The sequence below is a fragment of the Scyliorhinus torazame genome, chromosome 8, assembly GCF_047496885.1.
Source record: "Scyliorhinus torazame isolate Kashiwa2021f chromosome 8, sScyTor2.1, whole genome shotgun sequence".
Classification (NCBI taxonomy): domain Eukaryota; kingdom Metazoa; phylum Chordata; class Chondrichthyes; order Carcharhiniformes; family Scyliorhinidae; genus Scyliorhinus; species Scyliorhinus torazame.
In genome coordinates, this window is record NC_092714.1 from 73556004 (window position 1) to 73583928 (window position 27925).

Consider the following 27925-nt stretch of genomic DNA (forward strand, 5'->3'; position numbering starts at 1 on the left):
GGGGTTGCTGGCAGCAATCCCAGATTTGGCCATGTACCAGTTGATCATGGGAGGAGATTTTAACTGTGTCCTGGAGCCGAGGGTGGATAGATCGAGCCCCAGGTCAATGGGTAGGGTACGAATGGCAAGGGAGCTGGGGGGGGTTTATGGAGAGGATGGGTATGGTGGATCCATGGCGCTTTCAGAACTCGGGGAAGGGAGTATTCCTTCTTTTCACACGTCTATAAGGTGTATTCGAGGATTGATTACTTTGTAGTGAGTCAGGAGATTTTGGTTGGGGTGGGGGGGGGGCAGAGTATGCGGGGATAGTTATCTCGGACCATGCACCCCACTGGCTGGATATTCGGTTCAGTAAGGGACGAGAGCAGAGGCCGGGGTGGAGGTTTGACCCGGGGTTGTTGGCGGATGGAGGTTTTTGTGATAAGGTGCGGCTGGTGATTAGGGATTATGTGGAGTTCAATCAGAATGGGGAGGTGTTGGCGGTCAATTTTTGGGAAGCACTGAAGTCAGTGGTCCGGGGAGAAATTATCTCATTTACGGTTTGTGCGAATAAGGAAAGGGGGGCGGAACATGAACGTCTAGTGAGCGAGATAGTGGAGGTGGACAGGGTATATTCGAATGTGCCCACCGTGGAGGGATTGTCGAGGAGGAAAGAGCTGTAGGGCAATTTGACAGGCTGACAACAGGGAGGGCGGTAGGGCAACTGCATAGGGCAAGAGGGGTGCAATACGAGTATGGGGAGAAAGCGAGCTGCATGCTGACGCACCAGCTGCGGAGGCAGGCTGCATCCAGGGAAATATTGAAGATCCGGACTGGGGCTGGGGATGTGGTGTTAGAGTTAGGGAAGATAAATAAGGCATTTAGAGAGTATTACCAGGGACTTTATGAGGCAAACCCAGGAGGAGAGGAGGGGGACATGGGGTGGATTCTGGACTAGCTGGAATTTCCCCAGGTGGAGGAAGCAAAGAGGCAGGCGTTGGAGGAGCCCCTGGGGCTGAGGGAGGTGCTGGATAGTATCAGGGGTATGAAGTCGGGGAAGACTCCTGGGCCGGATGGGTACCCGGCAGAATTTTATAAGGAATTTGCGACGGACCTGGCACCACATCTGTTGGGGGCGTTTAATGAAGCACTGGAGAGGGGGGAGTTGCCGGAGATGATGAAACAGGCAGTAATCACAATCACAAAAAAAGAGAAGCATCCGGTGGAATGTGGGTCGGACAGACCCATATCACTATTGAACACGGATGTGAAAGTATTGGCTACGTTGGTGGTAGGGAGGGTGGACGATTGTGTCCCGGGGGTGGTTGCAGAAGATCAAACCGGCTTCGTGAAGAGCAGGCAGCTCGCGAGTAATATAAGACGGCTGTTGAATGTGGTGATGAATCCGTCGAGAGCTCTGGTACCGGAGGTGGTGGTGTCCATGGACGCAGAGAAAGCATTTGATCGGGTGGAGTGGCAGTACTTGTTCGAAGTTTTGGGAAGGTTTGGGTTTGGGCCAAGATTTGTGGCATGGGTGCGATTTCTGTATGTGGTGCCAAGAGCGAGGGTGAGGACGAATGATATGAGCTCACAAAGCTTTGACTTACACAGGGGTACGAGGCAGCGGTGCCCGCTGTCGCTGCTGCTGTTTGCGCTGGCCATAGAGCCATTGGTGATGGCTCTCAGGGGGTCGGCAGAGTGGCAGGGGATAATGAGGGGCCAGAGGGAGCATCGGGTGTCGCTCTATGCCGATGACCACTTGCTGTATGTTTCGGATCCGTTGGAGAATATGGGAAGGATTATGGGCCTGTTGGGAAGGTTTGGAGGGTGCTCGGGATACAAGCTGAATGTAGGGAAATGCGAGGTATTCCCAGTGAATGAGCTGGCACAGTGGGCTAATTTAGGGGGGTGCCATTTACGGTAGCGAGAGATAGGTTTAGGTACTTGGGGATTCAGGCAGCGAGGGAATGGACTGGGCTCCATAAGTGGAACTTAACGAAGTTGGTGGAGGAGGCCAGGGAGGATCTTAAGAGGTGGGATATACTGCACTTAACGTTGGCGGGGAGGGTCCAAGTGGTGAAAATGAATATTCTGCTGAGTTTCTTGTTTATCTTTCAGGCTCTCCCAATCTTTATACCAAAGGCCTGTTTTTGGAAAGTGGGCACAATCATCTCTAACTTTGTATGGGCGGGGAAGGTGCAGAGGGTGGGGAGGACCCTACGGCAGAGGCAGCAGGGGGGGTTGGCGTTGCCAAACTTGCTTCATTATTATTGGGCGGCGAATGTGGACAAGGTGCGGCGGTGGTGGGAAGGAGAAGGGGTAGAGTGGGTTAGGATGGAGGAGGAATCTTGTAAGGGGTCTAGTTTGAGGGCTATAAGGGCTATGGTGACAGCAGCATTTCCAAAGGCTCCAAGTAGGTATTCAGGGAGCCCAGTGGTGCAGTCCACAGTGAAGATATGGAATCAGCTGAGGAGGCATTTTAGGGTGGAAGGGATGTCGGTGCTAACGCCGCTGTGCGAGAATCATGGGTTTGAGCCGGGGGGGGGGGGGGGGGGGGGATATTGTATACAGGAGGTGGAGGGAAGTGGGGCTGGTCAAGGTGAGGAATTTGTATTTGGAGGAAGGGTTCGCCAGTCTGGAGGAGCTAAGGGCGAGGGTAGAGCTGCCGAGGGGTAGTGAGTTCAGGTATCTACAGGTTAGGGACTTTGCACGAAAGGTCTGGAAGGGGTTCCTAGATTGCCGGGATATACCCTGCTGGAGCGACTGCTGCTTCCGGACGTGGAAGGGGAGGGAAGAATTGGGGATATACATAAGTGGCTGGGGGAGCGGGTGGTGAAGATCAAGGAGAAATGGGAAGCGGAGTTGGGATTGGATATCAATCAGGGAGTATGGAGTGAGGCACTGTGAAGGGTAAACGGGACCTCCTCTTGTGCAAGGATGAGCCTGACACAGTTTAGTGGTGCACAGGGTGCATATGACTCGGGCGAGAATGAGTGGGTTCTTTCATGGGGTAGCAGATGAGTGTGAGGTGTGGGCGGGGGCTAGCGAATCATGCACACATGTTTTGGAGTTGTGCAAAATTGGGAAGATTCTGGGCGGGAGTGTTCGTGGCTTAGCCAGGATAGTGGAGGAGGAGGTGGACCCGGACCCTGTGGTGGCGATATTTGGGGTTTCAGAGAAGCCGGAGCTCATGGAGAGGAGGAAGGCCGATGTCATGGCCTTCGCCTCTCTGATTAATTCATCTCCTTGCTTGCTCAAAAAACAATTAAAATTAAAATTTAATCCAATTCATGGTCCCCACAAGAGGGACATACTAGATTACACCTGATCTCATGTTTGATCTTACGTTGGATCTTAACCAAAAGGCTATACATCTTTTTTCAGGTGTTGACATGTTGCTGTATGGTTCCAAAGGTGCAGGTTGCCCAAGTGGTTTTCATTCACATATGCACCTTCACAGTGAGCAGTGGAAAACATCTGATTGTAGATGGTGTCATAACTGAGCTCAATCCAACCCACAACACGAGGGCAGATATGCAAGCATCCGGCAGGGATTGGTGAGTAGAAATCAGGAAACCTGGATATCCTGGGTCACACACAGCTGGGCTCCATCTGCTGTTCTGGTTGAGAACAGCTAAGTCAGACTTGTGATCAAACCAAGGACTTCCTACGCCTGGTTTAACCTAATGAAATGGGTGGGGAGGAATTCTGTGCTACAAGATAGAATCATAGAATTTACAGTGCAGAAGAAGGCCATTTGGCCCATCGAGTCTGCACAGGGTCTTGGAAAGATCACCCTAACACTGTAACCCAGTAACTCCACCTAACCTTTTTGGACACTAAGAGCAATTTATCATGGTCAATCCACCTAATTTGTACATCTTTGACTTGGGAGGAAACTGGAGCACCCAGAGGAAACCCATGCAGACACGTGGGAGAATGTGCATACTCTGCACAGTCAGTGACCCAAGCCGGAAATAGAACCGGGGACCCTGCAGCTGCAAAACAACTGTGCTAACCACTGTGTTACCGGGCTGCCCATGGGAACCATGAATGTTTATGTCCCTTGGTCAATTAAGGAGCAAGTCAATATCCAAACCAAGAACCAACTTGTGTTTATTCTCAGATCGGTGTCTTCTATTTTGTACATTACATATTTTTGATTTTGTAGATGTTAAGGATTGTAAAGTGCAAATTGGATTCAACATTTATGCAGTTAAAATGGTGTAATGCTTACTGTAAGAAACAGCAGCTTGCCCTGATGGGAAAGGTGAGAGGGCAATATTTACTTTTGGGTAGGTTGAGCCGAAAGCAACTGTGAAGTAAAGCAAAGATGAAAATTGCAAAGACTGAAATTATAAATGCTCGAAATATAAAGCACTTGACGAAAAAATAGGTTAAACTTTTGAATAGAGACCTTTGATCAAAATCTTCAGATAAATGGACTCTACCTGAAACATTAACATGCGCTTTCCTTGCTCAGGTACTAATGGACCTATTGCATAATTCTACTATTTTCTGTTTTTCTGTACTTTTTTAAATATTAGGATTTTTTTTTTTAAATTATCGTGTTGCTGTACCACTCCAATAAAATAAATGCACTATTCAGTCAGGAAATTGTTGTTGTTATTATTGCTCACCCAAATGAAAATGATCCAGTATTTTGTACATTTCAGAAAACTACATTGATACCAAGTGAAAGGAAAAGACAAATTGTGGCTAAAGTTACTGTCCCGGTTGATCAGGTTTTCAATTCATAGGATGCTGTAACAAATAAATCTGAAAGCCGTGCTTATTTTCTACAACTTAATACATACTTAAATTCTACGTAACTCTAGGGTCACCGGTTGTGAAGTACAGTACACACCCTGGCTTACTAAATATTCTCTGTGGAATTTCTCAGCACATTTCCAAAAATGAAGTAAACTACAATCCCCATTTTATTCAATGCCAGATAATTTTCTGAATTATTTCTTATCTAAATCCGTGACTAGAAATGTTGTATCATAATATATTGTGTAACAATGCCATTGAGCTTTACAAACACGTATCCCCCTCCTTTTAGCCATACCTTTCTGACTGTTAATGGGAAATGTTAGTTCAATCTGTCTCATTTCCAGAACTTGGCAGCAGTCCACACAAATAAAGACTTGCATTAATACGGCATGTTTTGTGACCTCCGAACACTGCAAAGCACTTTACAGCCAATTAAGCACTTTTAAGTGCAGTCGGTGACGTAATGTAGGAAATGAAGCAAACAATTTGTGCACAGCAAGGTCCCACAAACAACAAAATGATAATGACCAAATAATCTATTTAATTATGTTGATTAACAGATCAATATTGGCCAGGATGAATTGTAACATATCTATATTAAAAAAAATATTTAATGCTTTTGTTCCAGCCCACTCCTATAAATTGAGAAAAGGTGAATCAACTCCCTCAAATGGCCTCCTCCTGTGTTTATTCTCTAATGCCAGCCTAAGTGCAATGGGAGATGTACCCAAAATACTGACCTACCCATACTTTGTTCAGACCTTGCTTTGTAAATTTGTGTGAGATGTGATGCAAGGTCAGAGGTCCAGCATTACAACAGCCCTTCAAACTTCTCTCACCATCACTACAAACTGACAACATAGTTACCTTCATTGTCCACAGCACTTGTTTATTCCTCCTTGGTCAGGTGGAAACAAGTAATTTTTATCATGAGTGATCTCTGTAACTAGTGCGAAGTTAATTTCAAATGTACTTTTGTAATGCCTTGCATCTTTTGCTTTGTGACTGTTCAAACATGTTCTGCTGTAGCATTTCACAACATCGTATTAAATAGTTGGTCCTAATACTTCATTTATTTTTGTTAGACTCCTTTGCCTTTTTAGTTTCAGTGTTGATGCATCTTTGCATACTGTAGATTAGGAAGAACATTTCCTCTTAATATCTCTGGATGGTGTCTGATGGATACGCGATGAGACTACTCTTACAGTTGATGCAAGTCTTTCCCTCTTTGATACACAATAAATATGCTAAATTAAACAAGCACCTCTAATCATGAATATGCACTCTTCCACGCTAAGCATCAGCTGCACAAACTTTCTTTCAAAATAGTTGACTATAGTATAGCTTCGAAAATTAAAGTTTGTTCTTTATGTCAGCAGAATGTTCAGTGATTAGTCTTTAAATAGTTCCAAAATACAACTGAAAATTGACATTTTTCTCAATAGCTGTAGCAGAGTATTTTCTGAAGCCTTTTTTCAGTAATTATGAAAAAAAATTCTCAAATTGGTATCCAATGTGATTTTTAGATTGCTGTTAAAATGTTATCTTTGGTGTTTGCAGCATTTACACCAAAATGCCATAATTTATTATTTTTAGTAATGGTATCCACCGTAGTGACCCTGTTGGTGATATCCATCTTGGTAACCATGGTAACCATATCCATATTCATCCTCTGGGCAACGCATACCCAAGGATTGTTGAATAGCCATTTCCTGTCGTCGAAGTTGCATGGAGTCAACAAGGTCATAAACGATGGCCATATTCCACATTGGTGTTGGGTACCATGACTTGACATTTCCATCCTTCCCAACCAGTAACATTGAGAAATACTCCGGGCTCACTTGGAAATAATTCCGTATATCTTCTACCAAGGATTGGGAGAGGTCCTCGCGATCAACAGTTGCGCTTCCTGTCGGTAGAGTAACCAAAGCCAATAAACTTGTTTTATCAAATGGAAGTTTTAAAACATTTAAAATCATTTGAAGCATAATTTCTGTGAAACTGCCATGTACAAATATATCCTTCCTATAATACCAAATTAATTGTTAAACTACCATGTTTTACTGAAGATCTAATGATTATTAGACGACAAAATAAATAATACCTATATAATTTTTAAATGGTCATTTACACTAAGAATAGACTTCAGCGTTTAAATGATATTCATACAAGTTATTTTGTGTAGCAATTGGATTACTATATGAAAAGATTCAAAAGTTCAAATGCAGCCAAAATATATTAATATGATCAATGTGTAAAAATATTTACTTTTTTTATTCACTCCATTTGATGTGTCATAAAATAAATTTCATACAGATGTCCAAATTTGTTCTGCCAGTTTCACTATAGTTGAAGCTATGATTGAGAAGCCTGCCAGGCTTTGGATCTTGTACCTTATTTTCTTTCATTATGGTACTTTTGTATGCTACTATTTTAGTCATTCTGACAATTCAGCAGTTTTGATATCATTGTTGAGAATAAGAAGCCTTGTATCTTTTCCGAAAAATATATTCTGTAAGCTTACCTTGTTAGAACTGACTGGCAGAGCTAAGTATTGCAATACTGCACAGGATTATGAACCATTTCCAACACCCAGTATCCCATTACATGGGAAACAGGGATCTCTCATTGGACTTCTAAGTTAAAATTTGCTGCATTCTTGAATTTTGTCTTACGCACCAAAAATTAACAGCACTCAAAATAGCAACGTAGAAACCCACACTTTGAAAACTGCCACATCGAAGAAAAACAATTCCTTGTGGAGTTTGAGAGCTTTTTTAATGAATAAAACAGAACTCCAATGTCATATTCTGGAGACAATAGCTGCATTTATGTAAAACGTATGTCTCCACATTAACTGGACACGTTTTAATTGACAAAACATGGAACTGTGGAATAATGCATTCACAAAAGTACTAAATACTTTTGGGCAAATCCCTGTAACAATTCCACCAAACATTTGTGATTTAGAACATTTTAAAATCTATTGCAAACTACACAAGAGACTGATGGGGTTAGACACCTAAAATAAAGCAACTCTGGGAAAGAGAAAGCAATAAGCAATACAGCATAGTTCATTTCATTTCTGTATTTGTAAGATTTCATATTTTTTACATTAATCAATTTAAACATTGGTCCTTAAATATGGAACTTATACATTCCCGTACATTTTGCAATTTCTCTCTTGGACTTTGTGTGTTGCACACCATTTCTTACAGGTTGTTAGGAAGATGACCCATCCCTGGATATCACTCAATAATATATACCCACCATGTGCTCGGAGGAGGGGGAAGCAGTGAATGTTAATACAATCTGACACATAAACAGCCTGCCTGAGGAACATAGCTGATGCCTGTACACCATGCCCCTCAGGTAGCTTGGCAAAGACTGGGAAATTACAATGTGACAATTTATGGTCGCAAATTCATTCCACTGGTACAGCGTGTTATTAGGATAACCAGCTCGCTATGCTGTTGATGTGCACAATTGTTACAACTTTCAGTTCTGCCCTGAATATTCTCTTGGGCATGGCAAAGCTGGTCATTTAAATAAATGGTTGTTTCTTATGTTATGGGTTACGCCACACTACCCAATACCTTCACATCAATCAACTTAACCCAGGAAGATACCTTTGTGATCTAAATTGGGTATTGGTCTTTTATACATGTGCGCTTTTGAAGCTGAACTGAAACAGTTTCAGAGAGCACATCTGATGTAAACTGTCCAAGTTGCTTAATTTTAGACAGAAAGTGAAAGTGCTGAACGCAGCTATTCAATTCTCACCTCTATTCAGCCAAATACAGAATCATCCTCAGGAACAATATCCCTATTAGAGGACTTATTTAGCTTTTGCTTGATCACCTTTCTGATTTTGAATGGTCTATATCCCAGTTGTAGAGTTGAAAGTCCGCACATCAGAATTAGCTGCCTGCCCCCAACCCCTCTGCCCATTCCCTCAACCCTAACCTTCATTCCGCCAAGCTATTTTACTGCAGGTATCACATCGGCATTTATACACATGTAGACATTATCCAGGTATATTCTATTCACAAAGACAAATGCTGTAATGTGAAAATAGTAATTATGTAACTCCTGGCCACCTATATTGTTTTTATGCTGTTCTGGCTTGCACGTGTATTTTGAAATTTGAATTTATATTTAGAATGATCTTTAGTTTATATTAGTAATGCAATATCACAGAAAAAAATGGATATAAACTTAGTAAATTCTTTGCATCTCAATTAAGGTTATGGTTGAGCACTTATTTATACAAGTATTATAGCTTCCATTTTACTGAGTGTTGAAAAGTACCAAGGAGCTGAAGAGAGAAGTGGGCCTTTATGAAGCTTGGCGAGAATTCAGAGATGTTCTGTAAATTATTCAATTGACAAGTTAATGTTCAGGTAACATCATTGGCTTGAAGTTTTAGGATGGCAGAGACTCGACCCGACATCCTGAGAGTTTACATTCTAACGGGCGTTGATTGGAGCAGGCGGGAGGTCTGTCCTCGCTTGGATGGAAGCCCTGCCTTGGAGAGGTGTTAGCCAATCGGATTTACCAGTAGCCCACTAGCCAGAAGTGGCACTGCAACAATATGTCTGGGACTAAGCGCTGGGACATGGAGGCCAGTTAAGTGGCAGGGACCCCAGGGAGGGGATGGCATGGAACTTCCCGACCGAGATTTAGGATTTGAAAATGGTCTATTCCTTTGCCCCCCCCCCCACTCCCTGATCTCCCGCCCCCGATCTATCCGATAGCCAATGGCCACTTAAGGGCCTTAATTGGGACAAGAGCATGCTCCCCCCCCTGCCCCTGAGGCCCTGCCCACCCCACCGTAAAACTGCTTCCTGATTGGGATGGGTAAGATCCCAGTTGGAATCCCGTACATGCAATTTCATGATCCCCCCCACCACAAAACCTGCCAACGGCAGGAAGTGTAAAATTGAGGGCATTCTCTGGAAAAAGGATTGCTTCTGGCATTTTTCTGAAGCAAATCTGTGAAACAGAGGAGGAATCACTCATCAAAGACACAAAAGGTAAATTCTGAAGCAATGCAGATGACAAGAGTGATCTCTCCACAGTCAAAGCGAATTCTGTGTCTAATGTGCAACACAATAAAACAATTTCCCCTCCACCAGTTCCAATTCCCCAGCCATTTCACATTCCCAGCACAATATGGCAGAACCAACTACTGATACAGAACTTCAAGTCACTTTCTTGTGACCTAATTTATGATATGAAAACCAAAATAAAAATTGTTACTTGTATTGTAGTTGATAATTTATTTTAAATTGGCTATGATCCAAGTGGATTTATGGATTTATTATAGCTTTTTCTTAAAAAAAAAAAGAACTCCTACAGGATCATCTTTCAGGTAGGCTCTTGTGAAAGGAAGATTAGAAGTCACTATTATAACATTTATTAAAAACTCACAATGAGAATAAAGGGGATCATGTAATATTGCAAAGTCTCTCACTTCTTAAACTTCGCCTTGGAGCACAGGTGTTATTTACTTAAAGAATAGTGACATATTTATACTGCAATATGTTGTCTGTCATCACCAGATATAGTTTCAGCTCTCATAGCAGCATACGTATTTTTAAATATATCTAATCATAATGAAAATACTCTTACCGTTAATTGGATAGAGTTCCAAAACTCCTCCAACATCAATACCCACACCCATCAACTTCAGAACAGCCAAATGACGTAAACCTTGAAAGAGAGATTTATTCTCAAGTTAGTCTTATGGAATAATGTGCAGGCCACAATGAATTGGGTAAATGCTACAAAAGAAACTTAAAGCTATGGTATGTTTCTACGATGTTTCTCTTTCCAGTTTAGGCTCAGAAGTCCCAGATAAACCAATGAGCTCAGTAGGTTAGTTTGGAAGCAAACTCTAAGGTTCATTGGCTTTGTAAATAACGTATACTGGAATGAATTGACATGGAAGAGTCATGAGTTGACATGGAGAATATGAGGGGCCACAGCGACTGAATGGGGGAATATGAGTTGGCATGGGGGCTATTAAAGTGCTATCAGTTTGGATGGAGGGCATAAGTTGGCATGGGGGTGACATAGCAAGTGGGCCAGGAGGTGAGGGCTGAAAGACCTAGCAATCTTTAAAACAACTGACACAAAATTCGAGAGAAGCGAGACGGACATTCTCATCACCCCGCCTCAGCACTTGGCAACCTCGGTGACTACCTGTGCTCTGCTTCTGAAGTCAATGAACAACCACCCATTGCCCAAAGCAAAGATTGGAACATTTTGGGACCCTGGCGAAAATCCAGCCTTCTGCTTTTTTTTTGCGTATGTGACCCTCCCATCTTGCCCTTTCTTCTGCGCTGTCCTGTCATAAAAGCAGTTTGTCTATAATAGCTTGAAATTTTGGGTTATACCTGAAATATGAACATATTCCTTTCTCCACAGGTGCTGCCTGACATATTGCATGGTTCCAGCATTATCAGTTTTTAGGCCCAAAATGTTCACTCATTATTAACAATTTTTTAAGTGGAGCACCAATTCTCAATTGTCTGATTTATGTTGTCCATATTAAGGATCGAGCAGACTCACTCTACATTTTGCTTCAATGTTACCTTGGCTGTATTCAAGCACACGCACAGGGAGTAGACATGACCAAAGGAATCAGTTTATCCTATTAGAAAACTATCCCAAATCAGCTTTTTAGATGCAAAATAGATGATATTAATAAATGAACAGAATCGACATATAATTGGTAAGTGAGTTTCAATGTAGGTAAGTACAAGGCAGTGGATTTTGGTAGAAAGAATAAGGAGATGGGATATTCCTTGGAAATTAAGAGTCACAATTTGGTGGATAAGCAAAGGGAATTGGGGATTCAGATACACAATTCATTAAAAGTAACCATGTAGATTAATAATAAGGTGGTAAAAATAGTTAATCAAGCACAGGGGTTCATTTCTAAAAGAATCAAACTTAAACACAGAGAAGTCATGTTAAACTTGTACAGAATTTTCAGCATTTTCTGAGTACTCTTGACAGACCGGAGGCGTGATTTAATGGCCACGTTGCAGTTAAGCGAGAGCACGACGAGGCCTTTAGATCGCGGGAGAGGCCGAGAATGAGAGCCACACCGGCGCCGATCTGTTTGCGATCTAACCGGCCCGCTCCTGTTGCCGAAATCAGGATCCCGCCGTAGTGTGGTGAGAATCCAATAATCACCACTTAAGGCCATCTCCATACAATTAACGGGCACGAGCCCCTTTCTAACGGTCTCCCGTGAACTAACTGCCTCCCCAGCAAGTGATCACGTGGGTGCTAATTAATTCACCTTTTTAAAACAGTGAAGCTGGCAGAAGGGCTGTTGCGGGAGTCCAAGGAGCTGAGTAGCCACGATTTAAGTGCTGCTCTCCCTTGTTGGTGGGGGCTAACTTCCGTAGGTAAACTGCACAGTATCTTACAAACTATCTTCTACTGGGGATCAGTATGGTAATTGACTATCCATTTAAATTGTTGGCGTACAGTTAATTTTGGACTGGCCCCACTCATTTGCAATCGGGTTAATGCTATGTGCTTTCTCCCATTCTGAATGAAACAAATGATAGTTAAGCAATAAAACTCTCAGAAATGCATTCCTAATGGCTCTGCTCATTGAGACACAATATTACACATATTGGCCTGTAAAGATGCTGCATCTCACCCAGATTGCAAGCTTGTGAATTTAAGGCGTAAAGCTGATGTTGATAGGCCCATTCTTCATCGGTGGGCGTAGAAATAATAAATAAACGTCTCCTCCAACGGAATCTGAGGAAAAGAAACAAAAGAAATGAAAAGAATTCCAGCCAGATGGTGTACAGAGGCCCTGAAGCTTGCTCAGTTTCCCTTGCCATCAACAGGGAGAGGCAGAAATGTTTTGTTTACCACACCGGTGTTAAAACAGATTAGCAATTGCTTAAAAAAATACCACCTCACTTTTCTTTCCGAGGATCATGACACTTTAAGGAAGTAATGTGGGGAACAGCAGAAAGGAAAACACGTTCATGTATAAATGGAATTTGTGTCAGCTATTCATGCAAGGGAAAATCCTGGAGAGAGATCTAAGTTAACCTAAATCTCTTTTACTTGACTGGGCTGTGGAGGAATGAACGGGATGTTTTCACCCAACATTTTCTGATGAAAGATTTCTATCAAACAAAACTTTGGTTTAAATCATGATCAAACCACTTGTGCATTTTTTAAACCTACCAATACTTGGTGTAGAAATTTGTATTTTAATCCAGTCTTTGATTAGTTATAATGAAAAAGTGAACTGGATCGTTCATTGACTTGAATACTGGCTTTCGCATCTGCAATCTAGGTTTAAATTCAACCCAGACTGCTGCGATGAAAATTCACTCAGCCTGCTGGGTGGAATAGACATTGGACGACTATAGCCTAACTATTAGTAGTTAAAGACTCACCGCACAAAACTCCAATATAAAATAACAACTTCACTCACAAACAAAAGGATGGCTGGTGTGGAAAATGGAAAAAATGTTATATTGGAGCCCTAGTGATAAGGTTTGCTATTGGGATAGAGGAGGTTTTGTTTCTTACTGAATACCAATAAACTACAATGGAACTACTTAAAAAAGGAGGAGGGGAGGCAATATTAATTAGGTAGAATGTTATAGTGCTGTAGAGGGAAGTCCTGGAGGGGTCAAGGATATAATCTATTTGGTTAGTGTTAAGAAACAATCGAGGCACCATAATTCTATTGGGTGTATTCTATAGCACACCAGGTAGTGGGAAAGACGTAGAGGAGCAATTTTGCAGAGCTGTGAGGAAACAGAGTTGTTCTTACAGACAGTTGACATGGACAGGACAGGCTGAAAGGCCCCCTTTTGTGCTGCAGCCATTCTAGGTTTCCGTGGTGCCGATCAACCCACCTGACTAAACCTATGAGAAACTCTAAAGATTGGCATATGGCTCAGCTATATGTCGACATTCTTAGCTCACATGTGAGTCAGTCAGGCTTAGATATGTGACTTCAGTCTGAGAGGGCAAGCAACAAGAGAAAGGTTGAATTTACAGACCAGCAAAAATGAATTGTGCTGTTGGCAACTGAGGAATACCATGACATCATTGATGCCAGGTCCTAGTTCGATACTGTCAGATATGTGCTTGAGTTTAGTCAGCATTCTTTGTGTCTTTGTGTTGTTACAAACGCCAGTGGTGGGATTCTCTAATCCTGAGGCTAAGTGTTGACGCCGTCGGAAACACCATCGCGTTTCTCAACGGCGTCAACACGGCCCCAGGATCAGCAATTCTGACCCCTACAGGGTGCCAGCAGGGCGCTGGAGCGGTTCACGCCACTCCTGCTGCTGATCCGGCCGTGGAATGGGCACCGGGAGATGCGCGCATGTGCAGTAAGTCCAGCGCGAACCCGTGCACGGGCAGTCCCACCGGCGCGATTTCCACGCATGCGCGGTGTCTCCCTTGTCCGCGCCGGCCCCGACCCAACATGGCGCAGGAGTACAGGCGCCGGTGCGGAAGAAAGGAGGCCGGGAGACAGAGAGGCCTGCCCGCTGATCGGTGGGCCCGCCGATCGGCCAGCCCACATCGGAGGCTCCCACCGGGGTCAGACCCCTCTCCCATCCACCACAGGCTGCCCCTGGACCCTTCAACGCCGAGGTGCCGCCGGCTCAGAGCATGTTAGAACGGCGGCGGTGGGACTCGTTTTTTTTTTTACGGCCGCTCGGCCCATCCGGGCCGGAGAATCGTGGGGGGGGGGGGGCGCATAGAGCGGTCCCAGACCAGCGCCGCGCCGACCAGGCTGGCCCCAATTCTCCGCTCTGTGGAGAATCGGGTCCTGGCGTCGGGACGGCGTGGCGCGATTCGCACGGCCCCCCGGCGATTCTCCGACCCGGCGCGGGGTTGGAGAATCCCGCCCCATGTTTTATAAGATTGTTACATTTTGGGACTGTATCTTTACATTATGGAAAATGGAGGAATGAAGGGGTCATGTGACCTGTTCTGGATTCCACTGGAAACCAACCGGGTGGCATGCTTGCTAGTGGTTGTTTTCCTGGGAAGAAGGTGTGGTATATTTACACCTGTAAACAATGAGCTGGGCAGTTGTCATGACAGTGGATAGGCTGTTGGGCCTGGAAAGACTCTGGAGTAATTTAAAAATGGCTTCCCAATTCTGGGGCTCCTGGTCCCATTTCCAGTTCTCTCAGAGCTCAGACTCAGAAGGTCATGGAGGCGGCATGGGGAGTGCGGGTGATGGGGTGTGAGGAGTGAAGGCTAGAGGACCTAAAATGTAACCGAATAACTGGGAGAGCCTGCCTCAGCACTCGACCTGTGGCTCCCTCTAATCTGTTCCTAGGGGTGGTGGGCTCAACTGCATCTGCCAGCATTCCCCCTCCAACGTCCACCCACCCTGGTGCAAATATCACAGCATTGTGTGTCTTTCTATTGAGACGGGAGTGGTGAGCCGGGAATTTTGCCAACTAGAGATATCCGCCTCGGTTGCAAAACCCCAAAATAATTGGGTAACTTAAAGTAAGGCAAAAGTAAAGTTAAGTCGCCATAGTCCCAGGTGACCATAGGCGGCTTTGCCCTTTGAGGGGGAGAGCTGACTGGTGGTGATTTAACCTGAGAATCACCACATCTTAGGCGAGGGGCAAGGTTGAGAAGGCGGGGCCTTCATGAATAACCTCAGCTGGTACGGGAATTGAACCCGCTCTATAGGCCTCGCTCTGCATCACGAACCAGCTGTCTAGCTAACTGAACATAAAAGCACCTTAAAATGTGAATGTAAATAAACTAATTTTATTGTTCTTTAGTTTTAAAACTTTACATACCTGGATAAGAAATTTTCCAATGATCTAGGTTTGTCTTCTGTCTTGCATGGTGTACCATCTCTCTTCTGTTTCTCCATCTCTTTGATTCTTGATGTGAAGGTGTCAATCAAATTGAACACAGCTTTCATTGCTATTGGCACTTCATAGTGTTGCTGTCAATACAGAAAGCCATGGTTATCTTTTCTGTAATTCTATTTGCAGGATTCGATTATACGAGAAAAAAAAAAATTGTTGCGACATAATATCCAGAACTTGGCCATGTTAAAGTTGCGTCCTGTAAGTTCCCATTCCAGCTGCTCTCCAATAATAGCTTGCCTTTATGTAGCGTCTTTAACATAATAGGGCGCCTCAATGATCTTTACAGGGGCATAATCAGACCACGAGAAGCTATTAGGAAAAGTAACCAAAGGCTCGTAGAAAAGGTAGGTTTTAAGGAGCATGCGGAGGAGAGGGAGGAGGCAGGAGGTGATATGGAGGAGAGGAAGGTGATGTGGAGGAGAGGGAGGTGATGTGGAGGAATCTTAATATTTCTTCTCACTGTATTATTTGTTTCCAAAGAATTTTGTGCAAACAAGTGTCACTGACATGTCGAAGCTCCTAGGGCTGTTGAGCTAAGTTGTTGAGCTCCGTCCCATGATGCAGGAGAATGGCTCACTGTTTAAGGCAGAAGTATCCAGCAAAGCCACTATGAGATGCGGCAACCTATCGGGCCTAGCTTTGAGCCCCATTAAAATTGGATATCCTAAATTAAAGAATTGAACATTTTAAATTAAAGACAATCCAACCTCAGGCAAGCTGTTGAAATTCTGAGACCAAAGTCAAATACACAACCAACAGACAAGCTACTGGAACATGTCCTGTCCTGCCCCGTCAATCACCCGTCAGGAGATCATCACAGTCTATTGATATGCACAGGCCTATTGTAAGTAGCCCAGGATGAGTCAGACTCTCGGGCACCCAGAGCTTCTGCTGTTACCTTATATGGGAACAGGTTATGTGCAGCCCACACCACCAGAGATGGGACACCTGGGGTAGGCTCAGGTGTCCTGTCAAACGGTCATCAACCGCACCATTGAGAGCTGAGACCCCCGCCCCCCCGAGGCATCATTGGCAGAAAGGCAGAGGCTAGGGCAAAAGGGCATGAAGGGAGGGGGGGATAAAAACAGGCACACAAGGCACAACAGCAGCGAAGAATTCTTGGAGAGGCAATCAAGACGACTGACCAGAGAAGGAAGGAAGAAACAGTGTGTGAGGCTCACCTTTATGACGGACCAGAGGGACTCCAGAATCAGACCCACAGTTCAATCAAGCCATCTTTGCGGATAGTATAACTGAATCTTGGGTGTTTCTAGTATTATATATTTTGGATTAATTCACAGGTTAAATGGATGTTTAATTGATTGTTGAATTTATACTTGTGTTTGTCCTTTGTTCTCACTATTAAATGACACCGAGGTAAAACCTTTGAGTAAGTGAACTGGTCGAAAGTATCTGAATTGGACAGATACAACAGAGATTAGAAACCGCTGACAGGAACAGCAGAGTTTGTGTGCTGTCAATGAGTGAAGTTACATGCTGTAATCCCTGCAACATTTGGCATTTACATCAGTTATGTAATCTAAGGAAGCTTCCATCTGCACAGCAGGTTGCCTGGAAGATCACTCGCACATGAACACGAGAGAACTAACAGGCTTCTGGAGCCCCTTAAAGACACTGCATTCTCAAGCACAAGACAAGGGGAAGGAATTACAGTTGCCAAATGCTTGGGAAATGGAAAGTTCTTGCTCATACATGCCTGGACTCACGGGAGTTATGCTTGACTAATGATTGCTACCTTCGTTAGCACTGAAGGGTAAACTCCACAGAAAGGATTCCAATTCCAAATCTCTTCCCATACCTAACGGTGCTTCAATGCAGACATTTGTCTGTATCCATAGCTGGTAATCCCTGGAACAAGTCGGTAGTCTGTCACCAGAGTCTTACAGCTAGTGACATTTGAACCTGGAGCCTCTAGCTCAGAGGCGGGGATGTTACCCACTGCGCCGCAAGATTCTCAGAAAGGATGGTCCAACAGATACAGTAGCATATAGTTGTTAGGCCAGGGTGAATATCATCAAAAGGTGCAGAATTCTGGCTGCAAATGTATAAGAAGTTGCCATGCCTGAGAAAAGTTTCCATCATGTCATGATAAAGAGGCATCAAGAATTTGGGATCCAAGATGTTGCAGACAATTTAGGGGCTAAAAATGCTGCAGACTCAGAGGGATTCCCATTCAGTTAGTGGGAATACACAGGATGATTCTCTCAAGATCATTTGTCATTCGGGACAATCTTGTTTGATCAGCCATCAGTCCATCATAATGTCTGATGACCTATTTGTCCATCAATGGAAGGTTAGTTGCATATAATTGGCATAGCTCTGTTCTTTTGTTTCAACGGGAGTGGGGAAATCGGGCCAAGATAAAGAGAATAGATTCAAGTTTGACCACCTCAGGGAAGAACCTTTGTTTGAGGGGGTGTGAAAAACCTAAGAGGGAGGGAGAGGGAGAGAGAGAGAGAGAGAGAGACAGGAAATGTTGTTTGAACAGCATTGTGGAACAGCTGTGGAATCATCCAGGGAGGTCATGCCACCGAGGCAGACTTGGAAAAAAGATTCTGATCAAATGTCCCGAACAGAAGACAAATGCTTCGGAAATATAAGTATTGCCTTTGTCTGTTTGTGCAAGTGGAACAAGAGCTGCACTTGAATGTAAGTGTGGTTTAATGGGAACTTTTGTCTTAAGGTTAAGAAACTGCATGTAATCTGTTAGTGATAGAGCATGAAGTAAAAGTTTAAATATTGTTTTATTTTCTTTTGTGTTAATAAAGTTTGTTTATAAAATAACCAAGCCATATTTCTTAATACTCCTGGAATGAATCAATCTTCCTGCAGTCTTAAAATTAAAAAAAACGTAATGGGCTGGATTCTCCGAGCCTCCGCATCAAAACTACGTTCGGCGCTGGGGCGGAGAATGGTCCACGGAGAATTTTTGATGACGGTCCGCGGTGGAGGCCGCCATGTCGCACGGGGCAGCAGCTGCAGGCCACCGCTGTGCGCATGTGCAAACTCCCAACCGGAAGTGCGGGGCCCTGTATCCGCAGCCAGAGCTGCGAGAAGCACTCCGGTGCCCTGCCAGCCCCCTGCAGGTAGGAGAATCGCTCAGGACTTTCTTAAGGAAAGTCCAGAGTGAAACGCCAGCGGTTTTACACTGGCGTGGGGACGTAGCCTCATTTTTGGAGAATCCAGCCCTACATGTCTGGTTCAGTATCTTAGCAATCGTTGAGGGCTGGCCAGGCATTCATAACAACAAGGATAGTCAAAAATATCCTATTACATAGAAACATAGAGCGCAATTCTCCATTTGGGACACTAAGGGTGCAATTCTCTTGCCGCGTTGCGCTTAAGCGAGAGCACAACGCGGCCGGAGAATCCCAGTAGAGCCCTTGATTAGGCCTCCTGACACCCTCCGCGCCTCGTGGAATTCACCAAAGTCCCCCGAGACACTGAAGTCAGAACTCCGCCCAAAAGGGGCGGCACCAAATGACGCTCACAGAAGTAGGTCTTAAACCTACTTACGACTTACTTGCCCGGGATCCACCAGCCTCTCTCGACTCCATGGCCTCCCCAGGGAGGCTGCAGCCGGGTGCCGATCAGTGCTGGTCCACACAAACATGGACCAGGCGGAACAGCACCCGGGGGGTCTCCCGGGCCACTGGAGGTTCCTGGGTGGTCAGGGTAAGTGCAGGGTGGCCCCCTTGCTGTCCCCCTGGAATGTGGGCATCTTGGCGCTGCCCAGCTGGCACCATGGCACTGCTAAGGTGCCCGGGTGACACTGCCAAGCCAGCAGGAATACTGCCAGGGTGCCAGTGCAAGGGTGCCCGAGTGCCACTGCCAAGGGTCAGGGGCCGTGGGGAGCCATGCCCTTGAAATGAGGGTTTGAAGGGTGGGGGTGTGCAGGGCAGGTAAGTAGGAGCCTCCGGGAGGTTGATGGGTGGGGTTCCTGGAAGGGAGTGGTGCTGTAAGGGGCTTGAGTGCCGGATGACCGTTGGGATATGTGTCCAATGTCTTCTCGTACAATTTTGCGTGCTTCGGGATAGGAGCCCATCCGCCGGGCAACGTAAAATCCTGTCCAATGTGTGAGATTTAGGCAATAACCTTATTTTGTTTACTCTCTGACTGAGTCCATCTGTATTACTCATAGGTTTGTGTAAAGAGTAATTATGAATTATTTATCTTCACTGATGTATTCATTGCATTGATAAGTATGTGCAACCTATGGCACAGGTAGATAGAAGGGAAGCAGATGAGGAAAAGACTCACATGGAAATCGGACCATGGAAAGGTGGAAAGGTTAGCACTCTTGCTTCACAGGGCCAGGGACCCAGCTTCGATTCCCGGCTTGGGTCACTGTCTGTGCGGAGTCTGCACGTTTCCCCTGTGTCTGCGTAGGTTTCCTCCGGTTGCTCCGGTTTCCTCCCACAAGTCCCAAAAGACGTGCTATTAGGTGAATTGGACATTCTGAATTCTCCCTCAGTGTACCCGAACAGGTGCCGGAATGCGGCAATTAGGGGCTTTTCACAGTAACTTCATGGCAGTGTTAATGTAAGCTTACTTGTGATACTAATAAAGATTATTATCAACTTAATCATTGAAATCTGGGCAATATCTGTGTTTAATTCTGCAGCTGATCGATACTTTATTTAATTACAAGAAAATCTTGCTGCTTTCCTTTGCCGCAGTTTGGAACTTCAAAAGTGACGGGAGAGCTTTCACCCAAGCCTGCAACACTTTCTCAATTTTTCCTGTCTACAATGTTATAACCCATGTAGAACCATTCATATGAAGGCTCTATAGGAGTGGATTACACCTCAATTGTATGTTTCATGGAATGAAATGCAGTTCCAAATGCAATATTATTTGGATGGTTCGGGAGTTTTGATCCTTTTTTTATTTTTGGTCCTTGGAGATATAGGGCACAATCTAATTGCCTTGTCGCACCTGACTCGGGACACGATAAGGCCGGTAAATCTCACAAGAGGCCACTCACATGATTTATGGCGCTTGTTGTGCCTCGCAATATCTTTTTAAAAATTAATTTAGAGTATCCAATTCAATTTTTCCAATTAAGGAGCAATTTACCATGGCCAATCCATCTACACTGCATATCTTTGGTTTGTGGGGGCGAAACCCACGCAAACACGGGGAGAATGTGGACACTCCACACGGACAATGACCCAGAGCCGGGATCGAACCTGCGACCTTGGCGCCGTGCGACTGCAGTGCTAACCACTGTGCCACCGTGCTGCCACTGCCTCGCAATATCTGAAGAGATCTCACGAGGCGTTGCAATCTGGATCCTGCCCAGATTTGGATATTCAAGTGAGTAGTTAGTCTCACTTGAATATGTCTGCGCGTGAGTTACATAAGGCATGGGACCTAACCGCCTCACCTCGAAGACCCCCATCAGGCGGTGTATAGCACTGGGCTCCACAAACATGAATCAGGTGAACCGGCACTTGGGAAGGGTCTCCCAGGTCATCAGGGCCCCAGGCGGTCGGGCTCTGGGCAGGGTTGAATTCCGATGCCACCTGGGCACCATGGTACTGCCAGTCCAGCATCCTGACAGTGCCACCCTGGCAATGTCATTTAAAAATGGCGCCCCGATCTCTTCCTGCACTGACCAGCTGAGCTCATTCGTGCAGGAAATGAGTCTAAATGGGGCCTCGGTAGGCGTTCCTGCCCAAAGAAGAGTCCCGTTTAATAGTGGGGACCGTCTCAGTGCTGCAAGCACCTGGATACACCTCTAAACGTGCACAAAACAGGATTCTGGTCCTTTACTATCAAATTGCTCCCATAAATGAAACATTCTGGAATCAACTGAAATCTGGTATGTTCATCTTTTGCTGCATTTAATTTCTTGCCTCCTGCTTCACAGGTCATAGCTTACACCATTTGGCATAACAGTGATCATTCTGTTATTCAAAAGCTAAATAAAAGAGGGATCTCATGTCATTTCCAGTGATCAAGTTACAATAATCAGGTTGCCTATTCAAGCAGTGAGCAATGCTGCATTGCTACACATTGTGCATTTAAGGTCACATTTTGGTTCATCGAGATTTTACAGGAGTGTTGTTCAGTACTGAGTAGAAGAGACATCTGGAGAAGAGCCTAAAAATATAACAATGCCTAAAAATATAGCAATGAATTTTGTCAGTATAGCGTGGCACTTTAAAGGGGTTTTTCAGACAATGAACTGGAAGGTTCTGGACAAATGCCTGGTTCAGCAAACTTCTTGGCTGTACTGGCATTCCCACAGCAATATCCTTTTGCTCAGTGTCTGCGTCCTGCTCTGGCCTTCACTCTGAGTTGATATTCTCATGGTAATTGTGATATAAGGGTCTGGCACATATAGGGTTAATATGGAACAGTACTGCCCATGCAGCGCTGTAAGAAGGCCCAATACCCAGGGTTAGTGTGCTGTTGAGCACAAACGTGTATAAACCTAAGCATAGACACATCTCCGAGCTTGCACCCTTTACTGTACATTTGTAAATAGCTCTAATAGTTAATAAAACTTACAGTTCACCTGGAGAAGACTATGGAGACTTCTTTAAGACATACTGATCTGTAACCAACACCCTCTCAACAGCTCACTCTTTGCAGAGTTGTGAAGCTGGCAGCAGATTGTAATAATCTTGAAGTCTCTGAATGGGGTGGACTGAAAGATCTGCCAAGACAACTGCAGCACAGAACCAAAGGTCAGTGCTGCACTTTAGGTGACCTAGGTAGCTAATGGATCTCTTTACATCTACAAGGAGGATTTTCTGATTCCTAGTATGCCAGATGAGTTGATTTCAATTAGGGAGGAGCAAGAATGTTATAACTGGCCTCAATATCACTGGACCTGTGAGGGGGAAAGCTAGGAAAAGCTAGGAAAAGGAAAAGCTAGTCTTGGGAATTAAATTCCTCTTGTACGGAAAAACATAGAGAGCATCCTATCCGGCTGCATCACAGCTTGGTATGGCAACTGCTCGGCCCAAGATCGCAAGAAACTGCAGAGTGTGGTGAACTCAGCCCAACGCACAACACAAGCTTGCCACCCTCCCATTGATTCTGTCTACATTTCTCACTGCCTCAGGAAGGCAGACAGCATTGTCCTCCCACCCAGGCTTTTCCCTCTTCCAACCTTCTATCAGGCCGAAGATACAGAATTCTGAAGAACTGCGCATCCAGACATAGGAACAGCTTCTTCCCCACAGCTACTAGACTTCTCAACGACTCCCCCTCGGATTGATCTGTTCCCTGTAAGAACACTACTCACGACATCCTATGCTGCTCTTGCTCATATCGTATTTGCTTTGTTTGGCCCCTTGTTCCGCACTGTAACCAATTACTTACTTGTCGATTATTCTTTATGTCTACAGTGTACGAGAAAAATACTTTTCACTGTACTTCGATACATGTGACAATAAATCAATCAATAGACTTCCGGGTGCGGCGATGACCAGCTACGTCGCACGTTTCGGCACCTCCCGGTGGAACGGACTTTTGGGCTCTTAATAGGAGCCCCAGCGGCAATTTTAACGGCTAAAAACATTGTGCGGTAAACCAGAAGGGAATCCCCCCTGGATACGGATGGAAAAAGGAGAGGAAAGCGGCCGGATTGCGGAGGATCCTCTAGAGCAGCGGCAAGGAAGGCAAGCACAAAGCAAGATGGCGTCGGAAGGTGGCCGTTTAGTATGGGGCCCTGACCAACAAGAGTTCCTGCGGCGCTGTGTGGAAGAACTGAAAAAGGAGATGAAGAAGGAGCTGCTGGCCCCGATATTACAGGCGATTGAAGGGCTAAAGGAGGAGCAAAAGACCCAGGAGCAGGAGCTTCGGGTCGTGAAGGCAAAGGCCGCTGAAAATGAAGACGAAATACAGGGCCTGGTGGTGAAGACAGAGATGCACGAGGTACAACACAAAAGGTGTGTGGAAAGGCTGGAGGTGCTGGAGAACAATGCGAGGAGGAAGAATTTAAGGATTCTTGGTCTTCCCGAAGGCGCAGAAGGGGCGGACGTCGGGGCATATGTGAGCACGATGCTTCACTCGTTAATGGGATCGGAGGCCCCGACGGGCCCGTTGGAGGTGGAGGGAGCTTATCGAGTTATGGCGCGAAGACCGAGGGCTGGAGAAATACCTCGAGCCATAGTGGTGAGATTTCTCCGCTATAATGACAGAGAGATGGTCCTCAGATGGGCGAAGAAAACTCGGAGCAGTAGGTGGGAGAACGCGATAATCCGCGTATATGAAGATTGGAGTGCGGAGGTGGCGAGAAGGAGGGCAAGTTTTAATCGGGCTAAGGCGGTGCTTCACAAAAGGAAGGTCAAATTCGGAATGTTGCAGCCGGCAAGATTGTGGGTCACACACCAAGGGAAGCACCATTACTTTGAGACGGCAGAAGAGGCGTGGACATTTATTGTGGATGAGAAGAAGCTGGAATAGGCGGGCAAGAAAAAGAACGTTTGGGACAAAGTGGTGGGGTGATTACGTGGGGTGAAGGGGGAAAAAGGGGGAGGGGATGATTTTTCAAGTTGTTAATCTTGCGACCCTGTAACTTTTCTCTCTTCCCCATGTTGTGGGGGAGGGGTGGGAGGGAGGATAAGGAACTGTGGGCGCCGGTCATTAGGGGTGGGGCCAAGTGGGAAACGCGGGCTTTGTTCCCGCGCTATGGTAATCATGGCGGGAACAGGGAAGCAGGAAGGAGGGGGCCTCGCACAGTGGGGGCCGAGGTCACGGGGGAAGCCGAGGTCAGCCAGAGTTTGCTGACTTCTGGGAGCAACATGGGGGGTGCAACTACGCTAGAAAGGGATCTAGCGGGGGGGGGGGGGGGGGGGGGGTTAACTGGGTTGCTGCTGCTGGGGAGAAGGGGGAGCTGGTACGGGGTGGGGTGGCCGAGGCGGGAGGGCGCCGTCGGGGGGAGATACGGGTACGTGGGAACTGGGTGAGGAGCTGGATTAAAAAAGGGGATGGCTAGTCTAGTCGACAGGGGGGGGGGGGGGGGGTAAAGAGCCCCCCAACCCGGCTGATCACGTGGAATGTGAGAGGGCTGAACGGGCCGATTAAAAGGGCACGGGTACTCGCACACCTAAAGGAATTAAAGGCAGATGTGGTTATGTTGCAGGAGACGCATTTGAAACTGATAGACCAGGTCAGACTACGCAAAGGATGGGTAGGGCAGGTGTTTCATTCGGAGTTAGATGCAAAGAACAGGGGGGTGGCTATATTAGTGGGGAAACGGGTATTGTTTGAGGCAAAGACCATAGTGGCGGATAGTGGGGGTAGATACGTGATGGTGAGTGGTAGATTGCAAGGGGAGGCGGTGGTTCTAGTGAACGTATATGCCCCGAACTTGGGTGATGCAAATTTTATGAGGCGTATGCTGGGACGTATCCCGGACCTAGAGGCGGGAAAGTTGGTAATGGGGGGAGACTTCAATACGCTGGACCCAGGGCTGGACAGATCGAGGTCCAGGACCGAGAGGAGCACGGCTGCAGCTAGGGTGCTCAAGGACTTCATGGAGCAGATGGGAGGAGTAGACCCCTGGAGATTTAGCACGCCTAGGAGTAAGGAGTTCTCGTTTTTCTCCTATGTCCATAAAGTATATTCACGGATAGACTTTTTTGTTTTGGGAAGGGCATTGATCCCGAAGGTGACAGGGACGGAGTACACGGCCATAGCTATCTCGGACCACGCTCCACATTGGGTGGACCTGGAGATAGGAGAGGAAAAAGAACAGCACCCACCCTGGAGAATGGACATGGGATTATTGGCGGACGAGAGGATATGTTTAAGGGTGAGGGGGTGTATTGAAAGGTACTTGGAGCTGAATGACAATGGGGAGGTTCAGGTGGGAGTGGTCTGGGAGGCGTTGAAGGCAGTGGTTAGAGGGGAGCTGATATCTATCAGGGCACATAAAGGAAAGCAGGAGGGTAGGGAAAGGGAGCGGTTGCTGAAAGAACTTTTGAGGGTGGACAGACAATATGCGGAGGCACCGGAGGAGGGACTGTACAGGGAAAGGCAAAGGCTATATGTAGAATTTGACTTTTTGACTACGGGTAATGCAGAGGCACAATGGAGGAGGGCACAGGGTGTACAGTACGAACATGGAGAGAAGGCGAGCCGGTTGCTGGCCCACCAACTGAGGAAGAGGGGAGCAGCGAGGGAGATAGAGGGGGTGAGAGATGAGGAGGGAGAGATGGAGCGGGGAGCGGAGAGAGTGAATGGGGTGTTCAAGGCATTCTACGAAAGATTATATAAAGCTCAGCCCCCGGAAGGGAAGGAGAGAATGATGTGCTTTCTGGATCAGCTGGAATTCCCTAAGGTGGAGGAGCAGGAGAGGGCGGGACTGGGAGCACAGATTGAGATGGAGGAGGTAGTGAAAGGGATTGAGAGCATGCAGGCGGGGAAGGCCCCGGGACCAGACGGATTCCCGGTGGAATTTTATAGGAAGTATATGGACTTGCTGGCCCCGCTTCTGACGAGAACCTTTAATGAGGCGAGGGAAAGGGGGCAGCTGCCTCCAACTATGTCAGAGGCAACGATATCGCTCCATCTAAAGAAGGAAAAAGACCCGCTGCAATGCGGGTCCTGTAGGCCAATTTCCCTTTTAAACGTGGATGCTAAGATTCTGGCCAAGGTGATGGATAGAGGACTGTGCCCCGGGGGTGGTCCATGAGGACCAAACCGGGTTTGTGAAGGGGAGACAGCTGAACACGAACATACGGAGGTTGCTAGGGGTAATGATGATGGTCCCGCCAGAGGGGGAAGCGGAGATAGTGGTGGCGATGGATGCCGAGGAAGCATTCGACAGAGTGGAGTGGGATTATCTGTGGGAGGTGCTGAGAAGATTTGGTTTTGGGGATGGGTATATCGGATGGGTACAGTTGCTGTATAGGGCCCCGATGGCGAGTGTGGTCACGAATGGACGGGGGTCTGATTATTTCCGGCTTCACAGAGGGACGAGGCAGGGGTGTCCCCTGTCTCCGTTATTGTTTGCACTGGCGATTGAGCCCCTGGCGATAGCGTTGAGGGGTTCCAGGAAGTGGAGGGGAGTGTTTAGGGGAGGAGAAGAACACCGGGTATCTTTGTATGCGGATGATTTGTTGTTGTATGTTGCGGACCCGGTGGAGGGGATGCCAGAGATAATGCGGATACTTGGGGAGTTTGGGGATTTTTCGGGGTATAAATTGAACATGGGGAAAAGTGAGTTGTTTGTGGTGCATCCGGGGGAGCAGAGCAGGGAAATAGAGGATTTACCGCTGAGGAAGGTAACAAGAGACTTCCGGTACTTAGGGATCCAGATAGCCAAGAATTGGGGAACCATACACCGGCTTAATTTAACACGATTGGTGGAACAGATGGAGGAGGATTTCAAGAGATGGGACATGGTGTCCCTGTCACTGGCAGGTAGGGTGCAGGCGGTTAAAATGGTGGTTCTCCCGAGATTCCTCTTTGTGTTTCAGTGCCTCCCGGTGATGGTCACGAAGGCTTTTTTTAAGAGAATTGAGAAAAGTATTATGAGTTTTGTGTGGGCCGGGAAGACCCCGAGAATGAGGAGGGGGTTCTTGCAGCGTAGTAGAGATAGGGGGGGGGGGGGGGGCTGGCACTACCGAGCCTAAATGATTATTACTGGGCCGCCAATATCTCAATGGTGTGTAAGTGGATGGGAGAAGGGGAGGGAGCGGCGTGGAAGAGATTGGAGAGGGCGTCCTGCAAGGGGACCAGCCTACAAGCAATGGTGATGGCACCGTTGCCGTTCTCACTGAAGAAATACACCACAAGCCCAGTGGTGGTGGCAACACTAAAAATTTGGGTGCAGTGGAGATGGCATAGGGGAGGGACGGGAGCCTCGGTGCGGTCACCGATAAGAAATAACCATAGGTTTGTTCCGGGGAGAACGGATGGGGGATTTGGAGTAAGGCAAAGAGCTGGGGTAATACAACTGAGAGATCTGTTCTTGGATGGGACGTTTGCAAGTTTGGGAGCGCTGACGGAAAAGTATGGGTTGCCCCAAGGGAATGCATTTAGGTATATGCAACTGAGGGCGTTTGCGAGGCAACAGGTGAGGGAATTCCCGCAGCTTCCGAAGCAGGAGGTGCAAGATAGAGTGATCTCAGAGACATGGGTGGGGGATGGTAGGGTGTCGGATATATATAGGGAAATGAGGGACGAGGGGGAGATCATGATAGATGAGCTGAAAGGGAAATGGGAGGAAGAGTTGGGGGAAGAGATCGAAGAGGGGCTATGGGCTGATGCCC

The 27925-nt window shown here is 46.3% G+C and overlaps 1 protein-coding gene across 1 annotated transcript in view; it reads right to left on the minus strand.

The window, feature by feature from the left end:
• Positions 1-4588: 4588 nt before the first annotated feature.
• ccdc80 (coiled-coil domain containing 80) overlaps positions 4589-27925 on the minus strand; it is a 37931-nt gene continuing 14594 nt past the window's right edge. The window contains exons 4-7 of the mRNA XM_072513829.1: positions 15588-15739; positions 12440-12543; positions 10390-10470; positions 4589-6664 (exon numbers count right to left, since the gene is read on the minus strand). Of these exons, the coding sequence (XP_072369930.1) occupies positions 6348-6664; positions 10390-10470; positions 12440-12543; positions 15588-15739 (654 nt within the window). The 3' untranslated portion in view covers positions 4589-6347. The remainder of the gene's footprint in view (positions 6665-10389; positions 10471-12439; positions 12544-15587; positions 15740-27925) is intronic.